At 42.3% G+C, this 18706-nt stretch overlaps 1 protein-coding gene across 1 annotated transcript in view; it reads left to right on the top strand.

The window, feature by feature from the left end:
* Positions 1 to 830: 830 nt before the first annotated feature.
* The window catches only part of CALN1 (calneuron 1), a 452243-nt gene continuing 434367 nt past the window's right edge, over positions 831 to 18706 (top strand). The window contains exon 1 of the mRNA XM_027861507.1: positions 831 to 953. Within this exon, the coding sequence (XP_027717308.1) occupies positions 831 to 953 (123 nt within the window). The remainder of the gene's footprint in view (positions 954 to 18706) is intronic.

Here is an 18706-nt window from a genome sequence, read left to right as displayed (position 1 = left end):
GCTGGAAGACCATTTGTTGGGTGTGTGCTTGTGAGAAGGATTCCTTTCAGGATGAGCTGGTCTAGGTGACCCTTTAAACTAAAAATTTTCATATCTGTGTATCTATGACTCCAAAGCTAGCCCTCTATCTACCAAACCATGTTTCCTCTCCTATATTATCTCATTTGAGCTTTACAGAAACCCTAAGATATAAACCCTAGAAATATTATTACTTCCATTTTACAGATTTGGAAATCAGGGCTTAGAAAGGTTATTAAAGGACTTGCTATGTTTGGAACTGGGCATCCAGAAGATGTAGGCAATAATCCCCTCCCATCCTTCATGGGGCACATTTCACCCTAAATTCCCATTCTTTTCTCTTACTGCCAACAGAAAGGCAGCTGAATGATACCAGCATGGGGCTGGGGTTCCCCACTAGCTCCAATCTGGCTTGTTGCCACCCCTTCTACCCACAGTCTTTGTACTATAGCAAAGCCCAGGAGAGCATGAATGGAAAAGTACCTGTAAATATGAGGGCTGGCTTCCCCGGCCCGTTAGAGTTGGTTATGTAATACCCTGCGGTGACATTGAGGCTTTATTAATAACTAAACATCTGTCACAGCTGTAATTAGATTCTTGGTGCTACTATTGTGTTCCTACTTAAACCAGGGGGATGGGGTGGGGAGGTATGAATTATTTAGGAAATTTATTTTGAATAAATGATAAACTGGTTTCAGGCCAGGCAGTAAGTTTTCTGTCAACTCTTTTGCAGACTCTGGGCACCTTCGCTGCTGGTCCCTTGATGGGCTTACAAATCTCCGGGAAAATAGCGCACCAGCTCGAGATACCTGATGCGGCTACCAGAGCAACATGGAGAGGGGCCACCCCAGCACCAAGAAAAGGGGAGCAGAGGGTCCCCTGGAGGGAGTGAGGAGCGGCAGAGAAGGCAGACCCCTGATTTCCCTACCTGGCAAGTTTTTCCTCTTAAATATCTCTTTACCTGGTGGAACAAGCTTTTTGGAGGGATTGGTTGCTTAGAAATGTGACCAATCTACAGTCTGTAAGGGTGTGTGAATGTTTTGTGTGTGTGTGTGTGTGTGTGTGTGTGTCTGTGTAGTGTGTCCAATTGTCCAATGCCAGGTTTGGGGAGGGGAGGGACAGGGAGGAGAGGAGAGCCTTGTAAAGATTCAAGTCATGGGGAGCTGGGGGGAGTGGAGAGCTATCCCAATTGGAAAGCAAATATTGTAATAAAACTCCTGAGTCTGGCTGGTTTTAACTGATTATATTTACAGCCCCAAAGGAGAGCTTTAGCACTGCCTATATCAATAGCTCACAGAGAGTTGATCTCCTAGGGTGTTTTTCTGCCTTAAGGATGAAAACGTTGGAGTGGAGACTGGGGGGGAGGTGGTGGCTTGGGGAGGGCAAGACTCCCTCCTGACTATGCCACCCTGTCTTCTGGGTGCTGGGTGATGTGCCTGGCACGGGATGAGAAGGGATATTCCACTTACCTGAGACCCTGGTCTTCCCTGATTCCTTAGCTGGGGTGGGTTTGGGGAGAGTTGAGACAGTAGCCTCTTACTTCTTCCTAACACTGCTGATTTATTTTTCTGCCCAGAGACGTTCAAGGTGGTGAGAAATGCTTTCAAAATGTAAAGAAAGGGGAAAAAATGAAAAAAGCTGGAGCCCCAAACAAATTCTCCTTTTTCTGCCCCCTGCCTCCAGCCCAAACAAACTACTGCCTCTAGTGGGCTCCTGAAACTTCCTAATAGTCCAAGCCCTTTTTGAGAAATGAAAGGAGAGGGGAGATGAAGAGGAAGAAAAGGGGGAAATATCAGCTTGGAGCTGGTTTGGCCCAGAGGTAATTTCTGGCCAAGGCATTCTGCCTGGAATCTGCCTGTTGCCCGACTCAGGAAGGATCTGACCAAGGGCTTTTGGAGGATTAAACAATCTTCCTCTCTCGCAACAGAACCTATGGCAGGGGTGGGGGACCTGCGGTCTTGAGGCCACGTGTGGCCAAAGTGTGGCCCTTTGAATCCAAACTTCAGGGTGACACTTGAGGACCCAGAGGGCCACATGTGGCCTTGAGGCCACAGGTCCCCCACCTCTTTATGGGATCTCAGAGCCAGAGCCGAAAGGGACCTCAGTGATTATCCAGCAGAACCCCCCCCATTTTACAGATGGAGAAGTTGAGGTTAAGGAATTGGAGAGATTAGCCCAAGGTCACAGAGGTAGTGGCAGAGGGGATTTGAACCCAGGTCCTCTGAGTCTCCAGTCAGTGCTCTTTCCATGGATCCGTGCTGGTGGCCAAAGCTGTTTATAGTTCAGGCTTGAACAAGGTAAGGGGCCATAGGCATGGCTGTTGGGGGGAGATCAGGGAAAGCAGGGCAGAGACAGTCTTTTAATGATGGCTCATCTTTGAATAATCTAGCCTTTTGTTTTTGACTTTTCTACCCAGGAGTCAGACACTGCGTGTGTGTAAGGGCACAGTTTGAGGCAAAAACACAGACTCAGGAGCCATATAAATCCTGAACCCAATAAACCTCCTTTTAATACAAACTCGGTGTCTGAGAAGCAGGAGAGGAGGGAGGGCACAGGATGGCTGCTTAATGGGGAGTGCTACATGGTAGGGTGCGTCTTCCTTTTTCTCCTGCCATGATTATGTCTTTGGAGTGAACAGAAATTGGAGGGAAGCAGAAAAGGAGGGCCTACTGCATTTTTGGAAAGGCAGGCACACCACTCCCAAGGGCAGCTAAAGCACCATGGTTCATATGCTTATGATCTGCAGCTTCTGGAAGAAATTTCAGAGACCACATAGTCCTACCTCTCTCATTTTACAGGTGAGGAAACTGAGAACCATCCAGGGGATGTGCCTTACAGGATAATAGATCTAAAACTGGAAGGGCCCTCAGAGAACGTTTAGTCTAATTCCCTTATTTTACAGATAAGGAAACTGAAGCCGAGGGAGGGAAAGTTACTTATAGGAGCAGAGATTTAGAGGTTGGAGAGGTAGAAGGGACCTTAGAAGCTCTCTGGTCTAAACCCCTCATTTTACAGATGAGGAAACTGAGGCCTGGGAAGGTGACTTGCCCATGGTCACACAGATAGTGAATTCCAAAGGCAAGGTTTGAACCCAGGTCCTCTCTTTTTACTATATAATAATGTAGATGTAAAGGCAGAATCCCGAAGACCCTTACTTCTTCAATTCCACCAGGCCAATATACCAAAGCAGAGCGAACATGGCAGAAGGAAGGAACAGATCCAGAAGGTGAATTCCTTGCTATAGTCTTGTAAATAGTCTTTGACCTACACTGGCCTTGAAGCATTAATATTTGGCAGTAGAGATTCAAAGGAATGGGCAGAGGGGAGGGTTTCTGTGGACTGCTCAGTGATTTGTGAAGATATCCCATGGCCAACAGTTTGGGACCTGACGCTACCTGGGTAAAGGGAAGATAGTTGGCTGTGCTTAGCTGATGGTCTCTCAGAGTGGGAAGGAACTTCAAAGAACTCACAAATGGTTGTCCAGCCTCTGTTTGGACACTTCTTTCAGGTCATTCTACTTTTGGACAGCTCTAGTTGTTAGGAAGGCTCAATGTTCATTATCCTGGCATTCAAAGCCACCTACAGCCTACAATTGGCTTCAGCCTACATGCTAGCCTGATTTCATGGTATTCTCCTTCATGTGCACCATGCTCCAGTTTAACTGAACCATTCACTGTTTCAGAATATCATCTTGACCTCCATGATTTTGCACATGTTACCACACCACGACTGGAATTGATTCCCACTGATCTCTTGCCCTGTTCTCTACATTTTGGTGTCTTTCTCCTCCTCCAAGTTTTACCCTTGGAGCCCGATCCCTTTCTACCTTAAGGGATCCCTTCTTCCTTGAATGAATCAATCCACCAATCAATAAGCACTTATTAAGTGCCGGCTATGTGCCAGGTACCATACTATATTGGGGGCAGAAGGAGCAGAGCAGGATGGTAGTAACTGGTGATTTCCTGCTCAGGTTGGTGTTGAGGCAGCTATTTGTTGACTAGATAAGAATAATAGAGAGATATGCTATCCTGCCCATGGCATGTATTCAATATGCAACAAAGAGCCTCCTAAGAAAGCCATGTGGATGACAGTTACCCACTTTGGGTGAATCATATGGGTACAAATAACACTTCTAGAAAAAACCTAAAAATCTTGCCAATGACCGTGAAGTTTTGGGCAGGAAACTAAAGGTCGCAGCGGGGCAAAGTGTCTTCTGAGGTAAGGGACAAAGAAGAGGAAAAAAAAATCAATTTGGGAAGTAAACAGCTGGCTAAGAAGGTGGTAGCTGAGAGTGAGACTTAGACTTCTGGACCATAGCTTAAACATTGAGTGATGGCAGATTCCTGGCCACAGATGGAGCACACCTAACAATGACTGATCAGAATGTGTTTTCCAGGTGTTTTACACATCTAATCAGAAGAGTTTTAAATTAAAAAGGATAAAGGAGGGAGAGGACTGTGTGTGTATATTCCCAAATAGAAAGAGTAGCCCCGAGGAAAGAAGAAGAAAGAATAAGCAGCTGGAAGACTCAGAAATGCATAGGCTACAAAATCCAAGAAAATGGTAGTAAAACCCATGGCCTCAAGGGTCTACATAAAAATGTCTAAAGTCTGAATAACAGAAAAGAGAAAAAAGACTAATGCAAGGAGGCAAAGTTTACCTCACAGATCTCCCTGAGACTTGGTGGAATAAAAGCCATGACTGGTCTGTGAATTTGGATGGGCATATGTTACTCAAAAGAAGTAGACTAGATATAAGGTGGTGGTGGTGGTGGTGGTAAGGAGAGAGGGATAACATTGTATGTGAAGAAGGTATATTTATATGAGAAAGCCAGGATCCAGAGGGGGAAAGAATAGTGGAGAGTCCTTGGGCTGAATGTCAAAAGAGAGAGAAACAAAAGTGACTTTATTGTTGGGTATACCACAGACTACCTGGACAGAGAGAGGAAATAGATGAGGAGTTTGGAAAACAGAGCACTGCTAGTACAAAGGCATGATATAGCAGTGATGGGTAACCTCAATTATCCAGACATTTTATCTGTCAAAAGCAGAACTGTAAAATACCTTGCTGACTTGCCGTAGGGATAATTTCATCCATAAAAAGATTGAGGAATGAACAAGGGGAAATTCTATTCTGATTCTGATTCTCACTATGAGGGAGGAACTGGTTGCTGGGTGTAGAAATGATAAAGACCCTGGGGAAAAGTGTCTACTTCATTCTAGACTTTGTTATAGAGGAGGGGGAGGAAGTCTGAATGTAGTATGATATGTACTTTAGATTTTGGCAAGTCAAATTTCAGAAGAAAGATAAGATTCCATGCAGTTAAATGTTTCAGGAGTATTCGGTCCAGAAAGGATGGAAGATACTGAAGAATGAAATTCTGAGGACACAAAGGGAAGCAATTCCAATGAGGAAGGAAAATGGACTTTATGTGAAAAGATCAATAGGGATGCAAAGTAAACTCATTGAATAACTTAAGCCTGAAAAAGAAAGATGGAAACAAGGCCATATAACAGAGGGTAAAGATCAAAACGTAGCATGGCATTATAAAAAGAACATGAGGAATGCTAACATTTAATATGTGTTGAGGTTGGCAAGGGAAGCTAAGGACAGTAAGAGGGTTTTGTTTCATTTTTGCTACATTGGGAGAAAAAGGAGGATCGGAAGAGAGATAGGACCCTTGCTTGAGTTAGGAGGGAATGATGATAACTGACAGCCGATAGTAGGTTCAATTGTTATTTCATTTCTGTTTTCTCTGCAAAGGAGTATGACCTTTATACTGGGAACACAGAACAAACATAAGTAAAGAGTAGCTACCTAAGATACATAAGGAAATAGTAAGAAGGTATCTCTCTGCCCTGACACATTCAAGTCCCCTGGCCCAGATGAATTACATTTCGGTTCTTGAAGAAACTAGCAGATACGGTTGCTGACCCACTGTTGGTGATATCTGAAAGGTCATGGAAAATAGGAGAGCTACCATAAAATTGGAGAAGGGCAAATATTGTTTTGATTTTCAAAAATGGGAAGAAAACAGAGACTGAAACCCATAGACCCATGAATTTGACTTTGATTTCTAGGAAAATTCTAAAGTAGATCATTAAGTGATAGAAAGATCTTCCCTGACTTCATCAAGAACTGGTCATTCAAGACTAACCTCATTTCTTTTTCTTTTATTGACAGGATTATTGAACTAGCATATGAGGAGGATGCTGTATATACAATGAACCTAGATTTAACAAAATCGCTGATAAAGTATCTCAGACTATTTTTGTGAAGAAGTCGGGGAGATATGGATTAGATGATAACACAATCGGATAGATTCAGGACTCATTAGATGACCTGATTCAAGAAGTCCTTGTTAACAATTCAAAGTCTACGTAGTGAAAAGTCTTTAGTGGAGTACCCCAAAGATCTGTTATGTTTAATATTTTTATTAGTTATTTGGATAAAGGAACAGATGATATGCACATCAAATTTGCAGATGACACAAAACTGGGAGATAGTTAACACAGTGGATGAAAGAATCAGGATCCAAAAGGGTCTTGACAAAGCTTGAGCACAATCAAATTATATGAAGTTAAATTGGGACAAATGTAAAGTCTTGTCTTTTGGTATGAAAAATCAATTTCATAAGTATATTCAGTATAAGATAGGGGAGGCATGCTTAGACAGCAGTTATTCAAAAAAGGTTCTGGTGATTTTAGTGAACTGCAAGCTCAATGGAAGTCAGCAGTGTGAGATGGCACAAAAAACCATCTAATGAAATCTTGGGCTGTATTAAGAGGGATGTAGATTCCAGGAATAGGGAGGTGACAGTTCCACTGTACTCTGGCATTGTCAGACCTTACTGGAGTGATTGATCGTAAGCTGGAATGTCCAGGCAACTGGGTTGATGAAGAATCTTGAGTCTATGTTATATGGATTGATTGAAAGAACTAGAGATGTTAGTCTGAGGAAAGACTCAGAAAGAGACGAGAACAAAGGACAATGGATAGACGTCACAAATAGTCCAATTGAAAATTGATATCAGGAAAAACTTCCGAGCAATTAGAGCTGTCCAAAAGTGTAATGGGTTGCCTTAAGGTGTGGTGGGTTCTCTGTCCCGGGAGGTTCTCAAAACGAGGCTGGACGACCATTTGTCAAGTTGTCATAATGGGGACTCATTTTGTTTTTGAGTTGGACTAGAGGTCCTTCCAACTCTCACATTCCGTGATTCTGTGAAGAATAGAAAAATGACCAGGATTATAGAGTTCAGGAAGGAGAATAATATGGGAGGGGTCTGGAAAGGTTGAATCTCTGTCTCTTCTGATGTCTCCTGGGCATTTGATCACTTTCGAACACACTTACATGTCATTTGTGTATGTTTCTCACACATTTGTCTAGTTGTTAGCACTGTTACAACTTGAGTGGATACAGTCTTGGAAGAGCTGAATGAAATTCACTTAGACATTCTTGTGTAGTAACTCCTCTGGGGCTATTCCCCTGCTGAGCACTCACATCCAGTTTAGGGCCCCAGAGGGTTTCTGTCTGCTACTCTCCTTGGGGTCCTAGAACTAACCTTAGAGGGTTGTAAAAGTTTTTAACAAAGTTGTTCCTAAGCCCTCATGGGCATACTTTTGTTGTTGTTCAGTCGTAATCATGCCCAACTCTTTGTGACCCCATTTGGGGTTTTCTTGGCAAGGATACTTGAGCGGTTTGCCATTTCCTTCAACAACTCATTTGACAGATGAGGAAACTAAAGCAAAAAGGGTTAAGTGACTTGGTCACACAGCTACTATCAGAAGCCAGATTTGAACTCAGGTCTTCTTGACTCCAGGTGCGGTGTTCTAACCACTGAGCATACTACTTCCCATTAACTAGTTGAATTCTAGTTGAATTTTAAAAAAGGGATTTACTAAGAAGGTATTGTACAAACAATTGGTACAAAATATCTCCTACTCAAACAAAAAAACAAACAAACAAAGAGAGTGTTCTCTCCTTGTACACACAAGGTCCCTAGGGAGAGTTGGTTCAAACTTGGCATTGTAGAGCCCTTGTGTGGCCAACTCCCAGCCCTGGAAGCCCCTTTCATTCTTTGTGAAGTCCTCCTGTTATTCTGCTTAGTGGTGCCTCTTCTAGGTTCTGATGACTTGTGTTTCACTGGAGTTCCTTGTTAACACGTCTCCCTCTTCTGCCCGGAAGTCACAATCCCTAAAGCTGCTTTTGTCCTCAGGGAATCATCCCGCGTCTGTCTGCAGGTGCTTCCTCTCTGTTATTGCCTACTTTCACTCTAGTGGCCACTGCTACTGCCCCTGGTTATCAGTGAGACCTCTGAGGGAAACTGTGGATCTCCTGAGCTCCCCAAGTAGCCTGAGCATTCTTATCTCAGGATGGTTGTTTGACTAAGATTAGGAAAGTCATCACAGTTACACACAAACCCCACCCCAAAGGGATCATATGCTCGTGGACATGTGACAGCCAGGTAGGAGAATTTGGACAGCCGAGTCTCACCCTCTTTCACCACCAGGTTACATTATACGAGAGAAATTCTGCAGAGGTCAGCTTGTTATTGTAATGGAGACAGAGTTTGCCTCACTGGGCCCACTCGTGAGTCATTGCCCGAGAGAGGGTCTTTGGGCTGGGGAGAGATATGATCCTAGGACTGGGGTCCATGCACACACACACCATCACAGGGACTGTCTTAATTTTCTATTTGTACCCCCAGCAATTAGCACAGTGCTTTGCACATAGTAGGAGCTTAATACAGGCTTCATTCATTCATTCTTAGACTTATGGCTTGTTGTGAAAACTATAGGATCATAGTTCATGGACACATAGATCTAGAGCTGCCCTCAGAGACCATTGAGTCCAACACTCATTTTGCAGATGAGGAAGCTGAGGCCTTAGGAAGACTAATGACTGGAGGCTAGATTTGAACACAGATCCTCTGATTCCAAAGGGCAGCTAGGTGGTGCAGTGGATAGGGTGCCAGGCCTGGAGTCAGGAAGACTCATCTTGCGGAGTTTAAATCTGGCCTCAGACACTTATTAGCTGTGTAACCCTGGGCAAGTCACTTAACCCTGTCTGCCTCACTTTCCTCATCTATAAAATGAACTAAAGAAGGAAATGGCAAACCACGCCAGTGTCTCTGCCAAGAAAACTCCACATGGCATCAGAAAGAGTCAGACACGACTGAAGTGACTGAACGGTAGTGACAACAACTTCTGATTCTGAAGCTAGAGCTCGTTCTACTACATCCTGCTGCCTCCGTAGAAATTCATGTATGTCAAGGGCTTTGTGTAACCAAGCACTGTATATGTTGTCACTGTTATAATAATAATGATGACACGAAAAAGCTTTTATTAAGTGCTTACTATGTGCCAGGTTCTCTCCCAGGTGCTGGAGGATACCAATAAAAAAATGAAACGATCCTTTGCCCACAGGGAGTTTACATTCTATTGGATGAACCAACATGTGCACATATGAAATACATTGTTGTTACTGTTATTATTTATGATTATTGTAACAGCATTTGGTACTCCGAAACATCTCTTCATGCTACATTTGCTTCTCTCTCTTACTTCCATGATATGACTCTAGTCTTCAAGATGTATCTCCTTGGTTTCTTTCACTGATTTGTTATTCTTTTTTTTGGCTAGGCAATGGGGTTATGTGACTTGCTCAGGGTCACACAGCTAGTAAGTTTTATGTGTCTGAAGCCAGATTTGAACTCAGGTCCTCCTGAATCCAGGGCCAGTGCTCTATTTACTGCACCACCTAGCTGCCTCATAGAGGCAGTTGAATTTCCAGATCATTGGATTAATTATTTTTTATTTTTATTTTTTAGTGAGGTAATTGGGATTAAGTGACTTGCTCAGAGTCACACAGCTAGGAAGTATTTATTATGTTTCTGAGATTGGATTTGAACTCAGGTCCTCCTGAGTCCAGGGCCAGTGCTTTATTTCCTGGACCACCTAGCTGCCTCATAGAGGCAGTTGAATTTCCAGACCATTGGATTAATTTTTTTTATTTTTTATTTTAATTTTTTAAGGTAATTGGGGGTAAGTGACTTGCTCAGAGTCACACAGCTAGGAAGTATTTATTATGTGTCTGAGACCAGATTTGAGCTCAGGTCCTCCTGACTCCAGGGCCGGTGCTCTACCCACTGAGCCACCTAGCTACCCCGTGATTTGTTATTCTTTTTTTTTTTTTTGGTTATTCTTTCCATCCCCTAAGAGGGGGGTGTCACCCAACTAAGGTTCTGTCTTTGCCCTACTTCTCTTTTGTCTTTTCTGATTTTCCCTCCACTGTTCTCCCCCAGGTTCACCTGCTCCCATGGGTTCAATTTTCACCTGTATGAAAATAACTCCCAGATGTCTACATTCAGTTTAGGCAGGCATATGTCTTCCCCACTACCTAGAATGCTCTTCCTCTTCATCCATGCCTATGAAAATCTTTTTCTTACTTTAAGGTCCAGCTCAAGGTTTTCCTTCTCCATGATGTCTTCCCTGATGACTTCAGCTAAAAATCCTCACCTCACATTTTTCAAGAGCAGGTTGTCTGTCTCTCTCCTTCGGCCTCATCACATTCTACTGTGTCTAATACTTATTTATGTGCCTCTCATATATTTGTCAAATTCTTACTATGAATTTGACAAATATCAAAAGACATAAACATTTCCTTATTCAAAGAATAGAAAAAGAGTGTATATGTGACATTAAAAATATCTATTGCCTCTTTTTTATCTGTTACATACAGTTGTGTATGTTTCAAATTGACATGAACAGAATGTAAGTTCCTTGAGGGCAGGAACTGTTTTGTTGTTATCTTTGTATTCCTAGCACCTTAGGAGATGTTAGGTAGGTACTGATACTGCTTGATTGGTTGATAGCATAGTGCCTTATGTACAGCGGGCACTTACTGCGTGTGTTTGTGTGGAATTGCCTCTGAAAAGAGGCTCAGAAGTTCTAGATATGGTAGGGGCCAAATGATGTGAAAAAATGATATTCATTATATCAGAAAGGACTGGTTATGGATGAATGTTTGTGTCATACTTATCTGTGTTTAGCCACATCTTCAATGGGTTGGAGAAAATATAAAAGCAAATGCCAAATTAGAAGAAATATAAAGGTGAAAAGATGGCATGGTATATGATTACAGCAGCTCCAACCTGACCTACTTAAGCAAGCTGTCAACTCTGAAAATTGGGAAGTGGACAAAAGTAAAGACATCAGCTCCATCAGTGTTTCTAAGGGAATTAAAACTAATGTACAGTGCAAAACAGTCACCACAATGAAGAGGCCAAATGATACAAAAAACTGCCCCAGCCAAAAAGCACTTAACCTCATTAAGTGGAGAGACATGGAAGTCAAAAGCCACATGGGTTTATATTACAGTACAGGATCATTTGCCAAGCAATATGGAAGAGGATGGAGAATCACAAACAATATGACCTCATAAATTAGTGAAATGAAGTTGAAAAAAACAAATACACAACGAACTTGGTTTGAGACTATCCCTAAGGCAACTGCAAATTAAACTGTTAGGGAGAGAGTAATACAGGTACAGGATGAAACAAATCTGCTGGGGTTTCTATAGTGACCTATTCACATGAGTAGGAATAGTGTATTTTATCATCTTGATATCTACTTTGAGGAAGCGACTGTGGCCTTTAAGATGAAGTCAGGAAGAATGGCTGGATCTGACCAAATATATATGAGATGTAAGCTGGAAGCAATGCATTGTAAAGGCATTTATAGACTGATTGCAAAGATCTCAAAGAGAGGAAGATTCTAAAAGAATGTAGAAGATCATAGTTCTTTTGCCAAAAATATTAAAGGTGACTGAGAAGAAACTAATACTGCTAATTCCTATGCCCACTTTCTCAGTTCTATAAAATCTTTATGAATATGATCTATGGACTCATTATGGGTATTCTTGATGAAAATTTGAAAAGGAAACTGGGAGGCTTTTGCAGATGTTTTTTAAAAAAAGACTCAACTAACTTTTCAGTATTACACAATTGGTGAATTGATAGAGAATAGAATCCTTTCATGTCTATTGTTTGTTTCCAAAAAAAGCATTTGATTCAGTATAATTATAATAATTATAATGGTAGCCACTATTTATATAACATTTTTAAGTTTGCAAAGCACTTTACCTACATGTTATCTGATTTGATTCTCACAACTTCTCTGTAAAGTAGCTGCTATTATTAGCCCCAATTTGTAGAGAAGTATACTGAGGTGGAAAGAAATTAAGTGACTTGCCTAGGGTAACATAGTAAGTGCCTGAGTTAGGGTTCAAACTTAGGTTTCATTGATTCTAAGTTCAGCACGCTATCCACTGTGCCCTCAAGTCTTAAAACTCCCCTCCAGCAAAATGTCTCCTAGCTAGTGATGGTTGCAACTACGGACCTCATTTTATTCGAAGATCTGCTGAGTATTTATATCAAGAGTTGTGCAGAAAAGGGAGACATATCTTCACCTAAGTCTGGGGGACACACTATAAGGAGTCGAAGTGAAAGGAACATTTCCTATTAATGGCATGGTTTTCCAATGGCTCTTGTCCACAAATGATATTATGCTAATGCATTTTGGGACAGGGGCTACAGATGGACAATTCACTGGACCCATTATGGCATTGGAGGATATGGTATTGGATCGCATTTTTGAAAGTAATTGGTGCTTTCATGATCCCAAATTACTCATTACCACAAAAGCCCATCTCTTTAAATGCTACCCTTCTTCTATTGCTATACAGCATTTGGGCAGTTCATCTTTTATACCTGGAACCTTCTCCTCATCTGAAACTCTCCCCATCCTTTTAATCCCAAATCAAATGCCATCTCCTCACAAAGCCTTTCCTGGTTACTCCTGGTGGAATGGTCATCCAACTGGGAGATCATGTAACACTTTGTTTTACACATCTCTAGTGCACTTATACACACACACACACACACACACACACACACACACACACATATATATTCCTTCTATATTTAAAGTTATCCTTTCAAGTGCCACATCTCCCTCCTAGACTGGAAGCCCCTTGAAGACAGGAACCAAGACTTCAGAACTTTGTATTTTTCCCATTGACTAGTATGTGGTTGTTGACTCAACACCACACTGGCCACTAAGTAGGCACTTTTGTTCTGAGGTCCTGCCCTATGCAGGCTAGGCTAGTTTTTCCTTAAAAAGGTTTGAAACCATCCTTAAAAACTTCTTTGGCTCAAACGGGACTAGAAGCTCAGGATCTTGATGTAGCTTCCCAGAATACAAAAACTAGGATAAGAGTTGTCACCTGATTCCTCCTGCAGATGTCTGACCAGAGATCATTATGGACAACATAGAGGCAGAGAAGCTATACCCAATTGGGATCAATGCAGTATCCTTGCTGAACATCCTTTCCCTGCTATGACTAAGTACATACCTTTCTTTGTTAACTCTGAAATGTTCTGTGAGTGTTTTATTTCCTGACAATCTCAAACTTGAGTTATCAGATCAACCTGTGTCAAGCCTAGACTATTACAACAACTTAACCAATGTTTATTGAATTAAATCATCGTACAGTGTGATCTCAGAAGAGTGACCTTTGTAGGTTGCCCCATGACAACGGGAAAAACTCATGTTGCATGAACATAGGCATATTATATACCTTGGCTTACATGTGAGGAGTATTAAGGGCATCTTTAAAGACTAAAATAAATGGAAAAGGGGTTGGGATGGCGAATTGTCAAGAAATAGAGTTAGTGGATGGATAGTGCTAAACTGGTACCCCAAGACATTAATGGAAGCAGAGATAGGCTTCCATTGCATTGGATGGATCCTCTATAGGAAGGAATTTACAGAAGGATGTGGACAAGAATCACACATGATGACCTCGTGACAGGGTCATCATTGCTCAAAATTTTGGCATACTCTCCCCTAGGATGTGAACTACACAGGAGAATGCAAGCAAGACACAGGGAAAGCTCCCTAGGTGACCAGACTTCCCCGAGTTGCCCTCCTCTGTCACAGAGGTTACTGCCATTCCTCTCTGTCTTGGCAGAAGGAGAGCTAGTGGCTGGGAAGCCTGGTCTAGCTCTACTTTTTTTTGTGGTGAGGCAATTGGGGTTAAGTGACTTGCCCAGAGTCACACAACTAGTAAGTGTTATGTGTCCGAGGCTGGATTTGAACTCAGGTGCTCCCGACTCCAGGGCTGGTGTTCTATCCACTGCGCCACCTACCTGCCCCCCAGCTCTGTGTTTACAAGCTGACCTGGAACGGGGTAGGGGTGGGGAGGAATCAACAGTCTTGTGCTTTCACGGGGGTCAGTGGCAGCAGTTGCTACCTTCTTCCTTCCCCACACAGACCACTTGACTTGCCTTCCTGATGGTAGGCAAAACTCGCTTCCCTTCTCATTCTTTCAATTGGCTTTTCCTTGTTTTCCTCCTATTGGTCATTCTTAATTGCATTAGGATATTATGTATCAGAGTTTGTTCAGTCATTATTCAGTTGTTGGACATTCAGGTTGTATCCAGTTTTTCACAATTAAAAACAATGCTGCTCTAAAGTTTTGAATAGTCAGCCCATGTTAACTCATGTCAGATCTCGAGGGCAAGTAAGCGGACCTCAGATCTTCTCCTCATTTGATTGTAATCCTCTTGAGAGCAGTGTCTGCTCATCACCCTTAGTATTCTTAGCACTCAGGTGGGTCACTGGGGACCTGATGGTCAGTGTGAAGACCTCCAGGGCTAGAGCTTGCTGTTAATAAGCTAAAGTCCAAAGGACAACAAATCTCCAAACCCAGCCTACCATTCTCAGGCAAACTCAACCAAAGTCTGAGTGGAGCTCTTTGTTTAAAAAAAAAAAAGAGTCTGCATCTTATTGATGTACAAGCTAAAAATAAACGTTCCAAACAAAGTGTTTTAATATGTTTAAAATGAAAACTTTAAGACAACATGAAGATTTAGAATGCGTGACTCATTAAATTATCAGTTATCTTTTAGAAAGCCATGGAAACTTGGTGGAGATTCCACCCCCACCCCCTTATTGTTTCTGATTGGCTCAGAAAACAAGAATTACCACCTCCCACGCCCACCTAGGGTTTTATTCACTTCATCCACTGGCAAGTGAGTTCAGTATTAGAAACTTGACCCTGATCCCAGAGCTAGCTCACCACCACCATTGTTGCTACAGATACTCATGGGGGTGCTAAGAAGCCCAGGGTGAGACTTGAAATTGTGAAGGGGACGGTTGCATACTTTGTCCCTACATTACCATTTCCTCTCTTTTTGGCCACCCTTCCTGCTACTCTAGGTGCCCAGTGCCCTAATGAGATTCCTCGGTTCCAAACTCTGACACCCCTCGGGGTTCTGAGGCTTGCCTGCCCTTGACCCCAGTTAAACTCCCCTGTCCTGTGGCCTAGCCCCTCTATGTTCTACCAGAAGATTCAGGTCTAAGGCCAAGGCCAAGCTTAGCCACTTACCAGCCAGAGGACCATGGACAGGTTCCTTCACCTTAAAGAGTCTTGGTATCTTTATCTATAAAATGATAATACTTCCCCTGCCCTGCCTCACGAATGAAATTACATGCCTAAAAACACTTTCTAAACTTCTATACAACTGTGAAGTGTTACGTATGGCATTATTGTTATGACTTAGGTAACCCAGCGGCCTAATCTGACATGGTTTATTGAAGTTAAGGAGGCATTTGGTGATTATAGCTTTAATATGCCATTCCTTCCAGGTAATATTTTTATTTTTTATTATTAGAGAGGGATGGAGGGAAGCAGCTGATAGTACAGTAGATAGAGTGTTTGGCCTGGAGCCAGGAAGACCTGAGTTCAGAACCAGCCTCAGACACTTACTAGCTGTTTGACACTAAGCAAGTCAAACCTCTGCCCCAAACGTAAGATGGGGATGATAATACACCTATCTCACAGAGTTGTTGTGAAGATCAAATAAGATAATATTTGTAAAAACAAAAAGTGCTAGCATATAGCCTGATACACAGTAGGTGCTATATAAATGCTCACTTCTCTCCCCATAATGTATAGCCTGCTCCCATCTACTCTGTTGCCCTCTGTGTGATAGTCATTTACAGTTCTTCAAAGACGTTGGGTTCCATGTCTTGGGATCATATAACAACATTGGCAGAGTAATGGTGTTAAAAAGATGGGCCTTTGTTTCTGGGAGAAGTTTGGGGTTATTAGAAGAGCTTTGCAATTTCCCAATGGTGCTCCATCTGCCTTTCTTCCTGTTTAATTTTGGACCCACCTCCATTTCCATTTGTACTATATGTTTCAGGACTGTGTATAAAGATGTATGTATACATAGATACACATGTATGCATTTATGCACACATGCATGCACATATCTCCCTGAGGACCTCACCTGTCTACACACTTTTGGATGTAGGTTCCAATTATGAGAATGCTTATGGCACTTACCTGTCTTAACTTGCTTGTCTTCTTCTGGCTTTTGAAACTGGAAACATCCAAGTTTAACTCAGTTCTACACATTCAGTGGCTCACCATGCTAACAGACTAAGCAAGGCAAGGAGCCATGTCAAAACCAGAAAACATGTTCCCATTTCAAATGGATTTATTGCACATGAATTTATTGAGTACTCACTAGGTGCCAGGCACTGTACCAGGTGATGAGGGTACAAATGAAATAATCTCTGGCCTCAAGAGGCTTACATTCTGTTGGGACAAAAACAATATCTATGCAGATGAATAAATATACAATATATAAACAATTAATCGAAGGAGGGATTTTTTTAGGAAGAGAGTATTAACAATGAGAAAACTAGGAAATAAATAATCATATATCAAACACACTTTATGTGCCAGGCACTAAGGGTATAAAGACAAATATTAAACAGTCCCTATCTTCAAAGAAATCACATTTTTTGGGGAAAATATCCATATGTAAGTAAATAAAAATATATACTAAATACAAACATTACTAAATACAATATATACACAGATATACAAATATATATTTAACATATGTAAATATAAATATATAGTTTTTGCTTTTGTATTACAAATATATATTTGTACAAATACAAATATATGTATACACAAATTTGTATATAAATATATATTAATACAAATATAATATATTTAAGTTACTAAAGCTGAGACTTTTGCACTAAAGCTTTTTGAGATGCCCTGTTTATGGTAATTTAGGATTTAAGGGAACAAGAACAGCTGGGAGAATAAAGAGGCTGGTATCAGGGGTAGCCTTGGAACTGAGCTTTGAAGGAAGCCAAGGACTCTAGGAGGCAGAGGTGAGGAGAAAGTATTCTAGGAATGGAGGCCAGCCTTCTACAGAAAGGCACACAAGTAGAAGATGGAATGTGGGGAAAGAGAATAGCAAGCAGCTTGATTTGTTGGGAACAGAGAGTGCATAGAGGAGAATACCGTATATGAGCTTGGAAAAGTAGAGGGCAGCCAGACTGGGAAGGTTTTGAAATGCCAGAGGAGCTCCATCTTCATCTCTGACTCCGGGCATTTCACTGGCTGTCCTCCATGGCTGGAACGTTCTCCCTCCTCATCTCTGCCTCCCAACTTCCCTGTCTTCCTTTGCACCTCAGCTAGAGTCTAAGGTTCTACAAGAATCCTTTTCTGATCTCCCTTAATGTTCATGCCTTCCCTCGTGTATATAGCTTGTTTGTACATAGTTGCTTGTATGGTGCCTTCCCCTGTTTGATTGTGAGCCCGTTGGGGGCAGCGACTGTCTTTTGCCTTTCTTTGTATCCCCAGAACTTAGAACAGTGCCTGGCACATAGTAGGTACTTGATAAATGCTAGTTGACTGTCTTACAAGCAAGAGGGACCCCTCGGAGCCTTTTGAGTAAAGAAGCGACTTGTTCAGACCTATGTATTAGGAACATCCATTTGACAGTCATTTGAGGGATGGAGCAGAGAAGGGGAAGTCTTGAGGCATGAAGATGAATTAGGAGCTTATTTCAATGGCCCAGGAGAGAGGTGATGAGGACCTGAACCAGAGGGGTGAGTGCGAGTGGAGAGAAGGGTCCTGAGGACAGGGAGACTGTAGAGGAAGAATTGATAAGACTCGGCACCTGATTGGATGTGAAGGATGAGGGAGAGTGACTCCAAGACTGTGAATCTGGGTACCTGGAAGGTCTTGTCCTTGACAGAAGTAGGACAACAGGAAAAGCCTCCTGTAAGACAGACATGAATCATCAGCAACAGCAAACAGTCTCAGGCGGATTCACAAATAAGAAGTTTTCTTCCCCTTCCTTCCTGAGCAGTCTGGGACTCAAGACTCTTATTCTGACAGGGGAAGGAGCAGACACATTCGCTCTCTTTTTGCAGTCGTTTTCTTGGATGCGTTCTTGTGCTGAAGACGTCAGTGAAGTGCGGGGTCTGTAGCTTCTCCTTCTTGGCTTGTATTGCTTTTTTGCCTCAGGCAGTACTTGCTATTCTCTCTGCGAGCTTCTTCTCTGATTTCTCCCTAAGTGGAGCCTCACGTGGCCCCTGGCTGGGTTTGTCTTGGGCCCTATTCTCTGCTCCTGGTAGCAGTCCTCATCTGCCAACTTTTCCATAACTGGGATGTTTCATTTCCTTGCTTGCTCTATGTGGTAATGAACGCAGCAATGATCTCGATTCCTTCTAAATAGCTGCTTAGCAAGGAAAAACCGACCCACCAACTAACCAACCAACCAACTAACCAACCAACCAACTAACCAACC

This window comes from Vombatus ursinus, unplaced genomic scaffold (genome assembly GCF_900497805.2).
Source record: "Vombatus ursinus unplaced genomic scaffold, bare-nosed wombat genome assembly UNPS02014768.1, whole genome shotgun sequence".
NCBI lineage: Eukaryota > Metazoa > Chordata > Mammalia > Diprotodontia > Vombatidae > Vombatus > Vombatus ursinus.
Note: the sequence above shows the minus strand (reverse complement) of the source record. Positions and strands in the feature narration are given on the sequence as shown.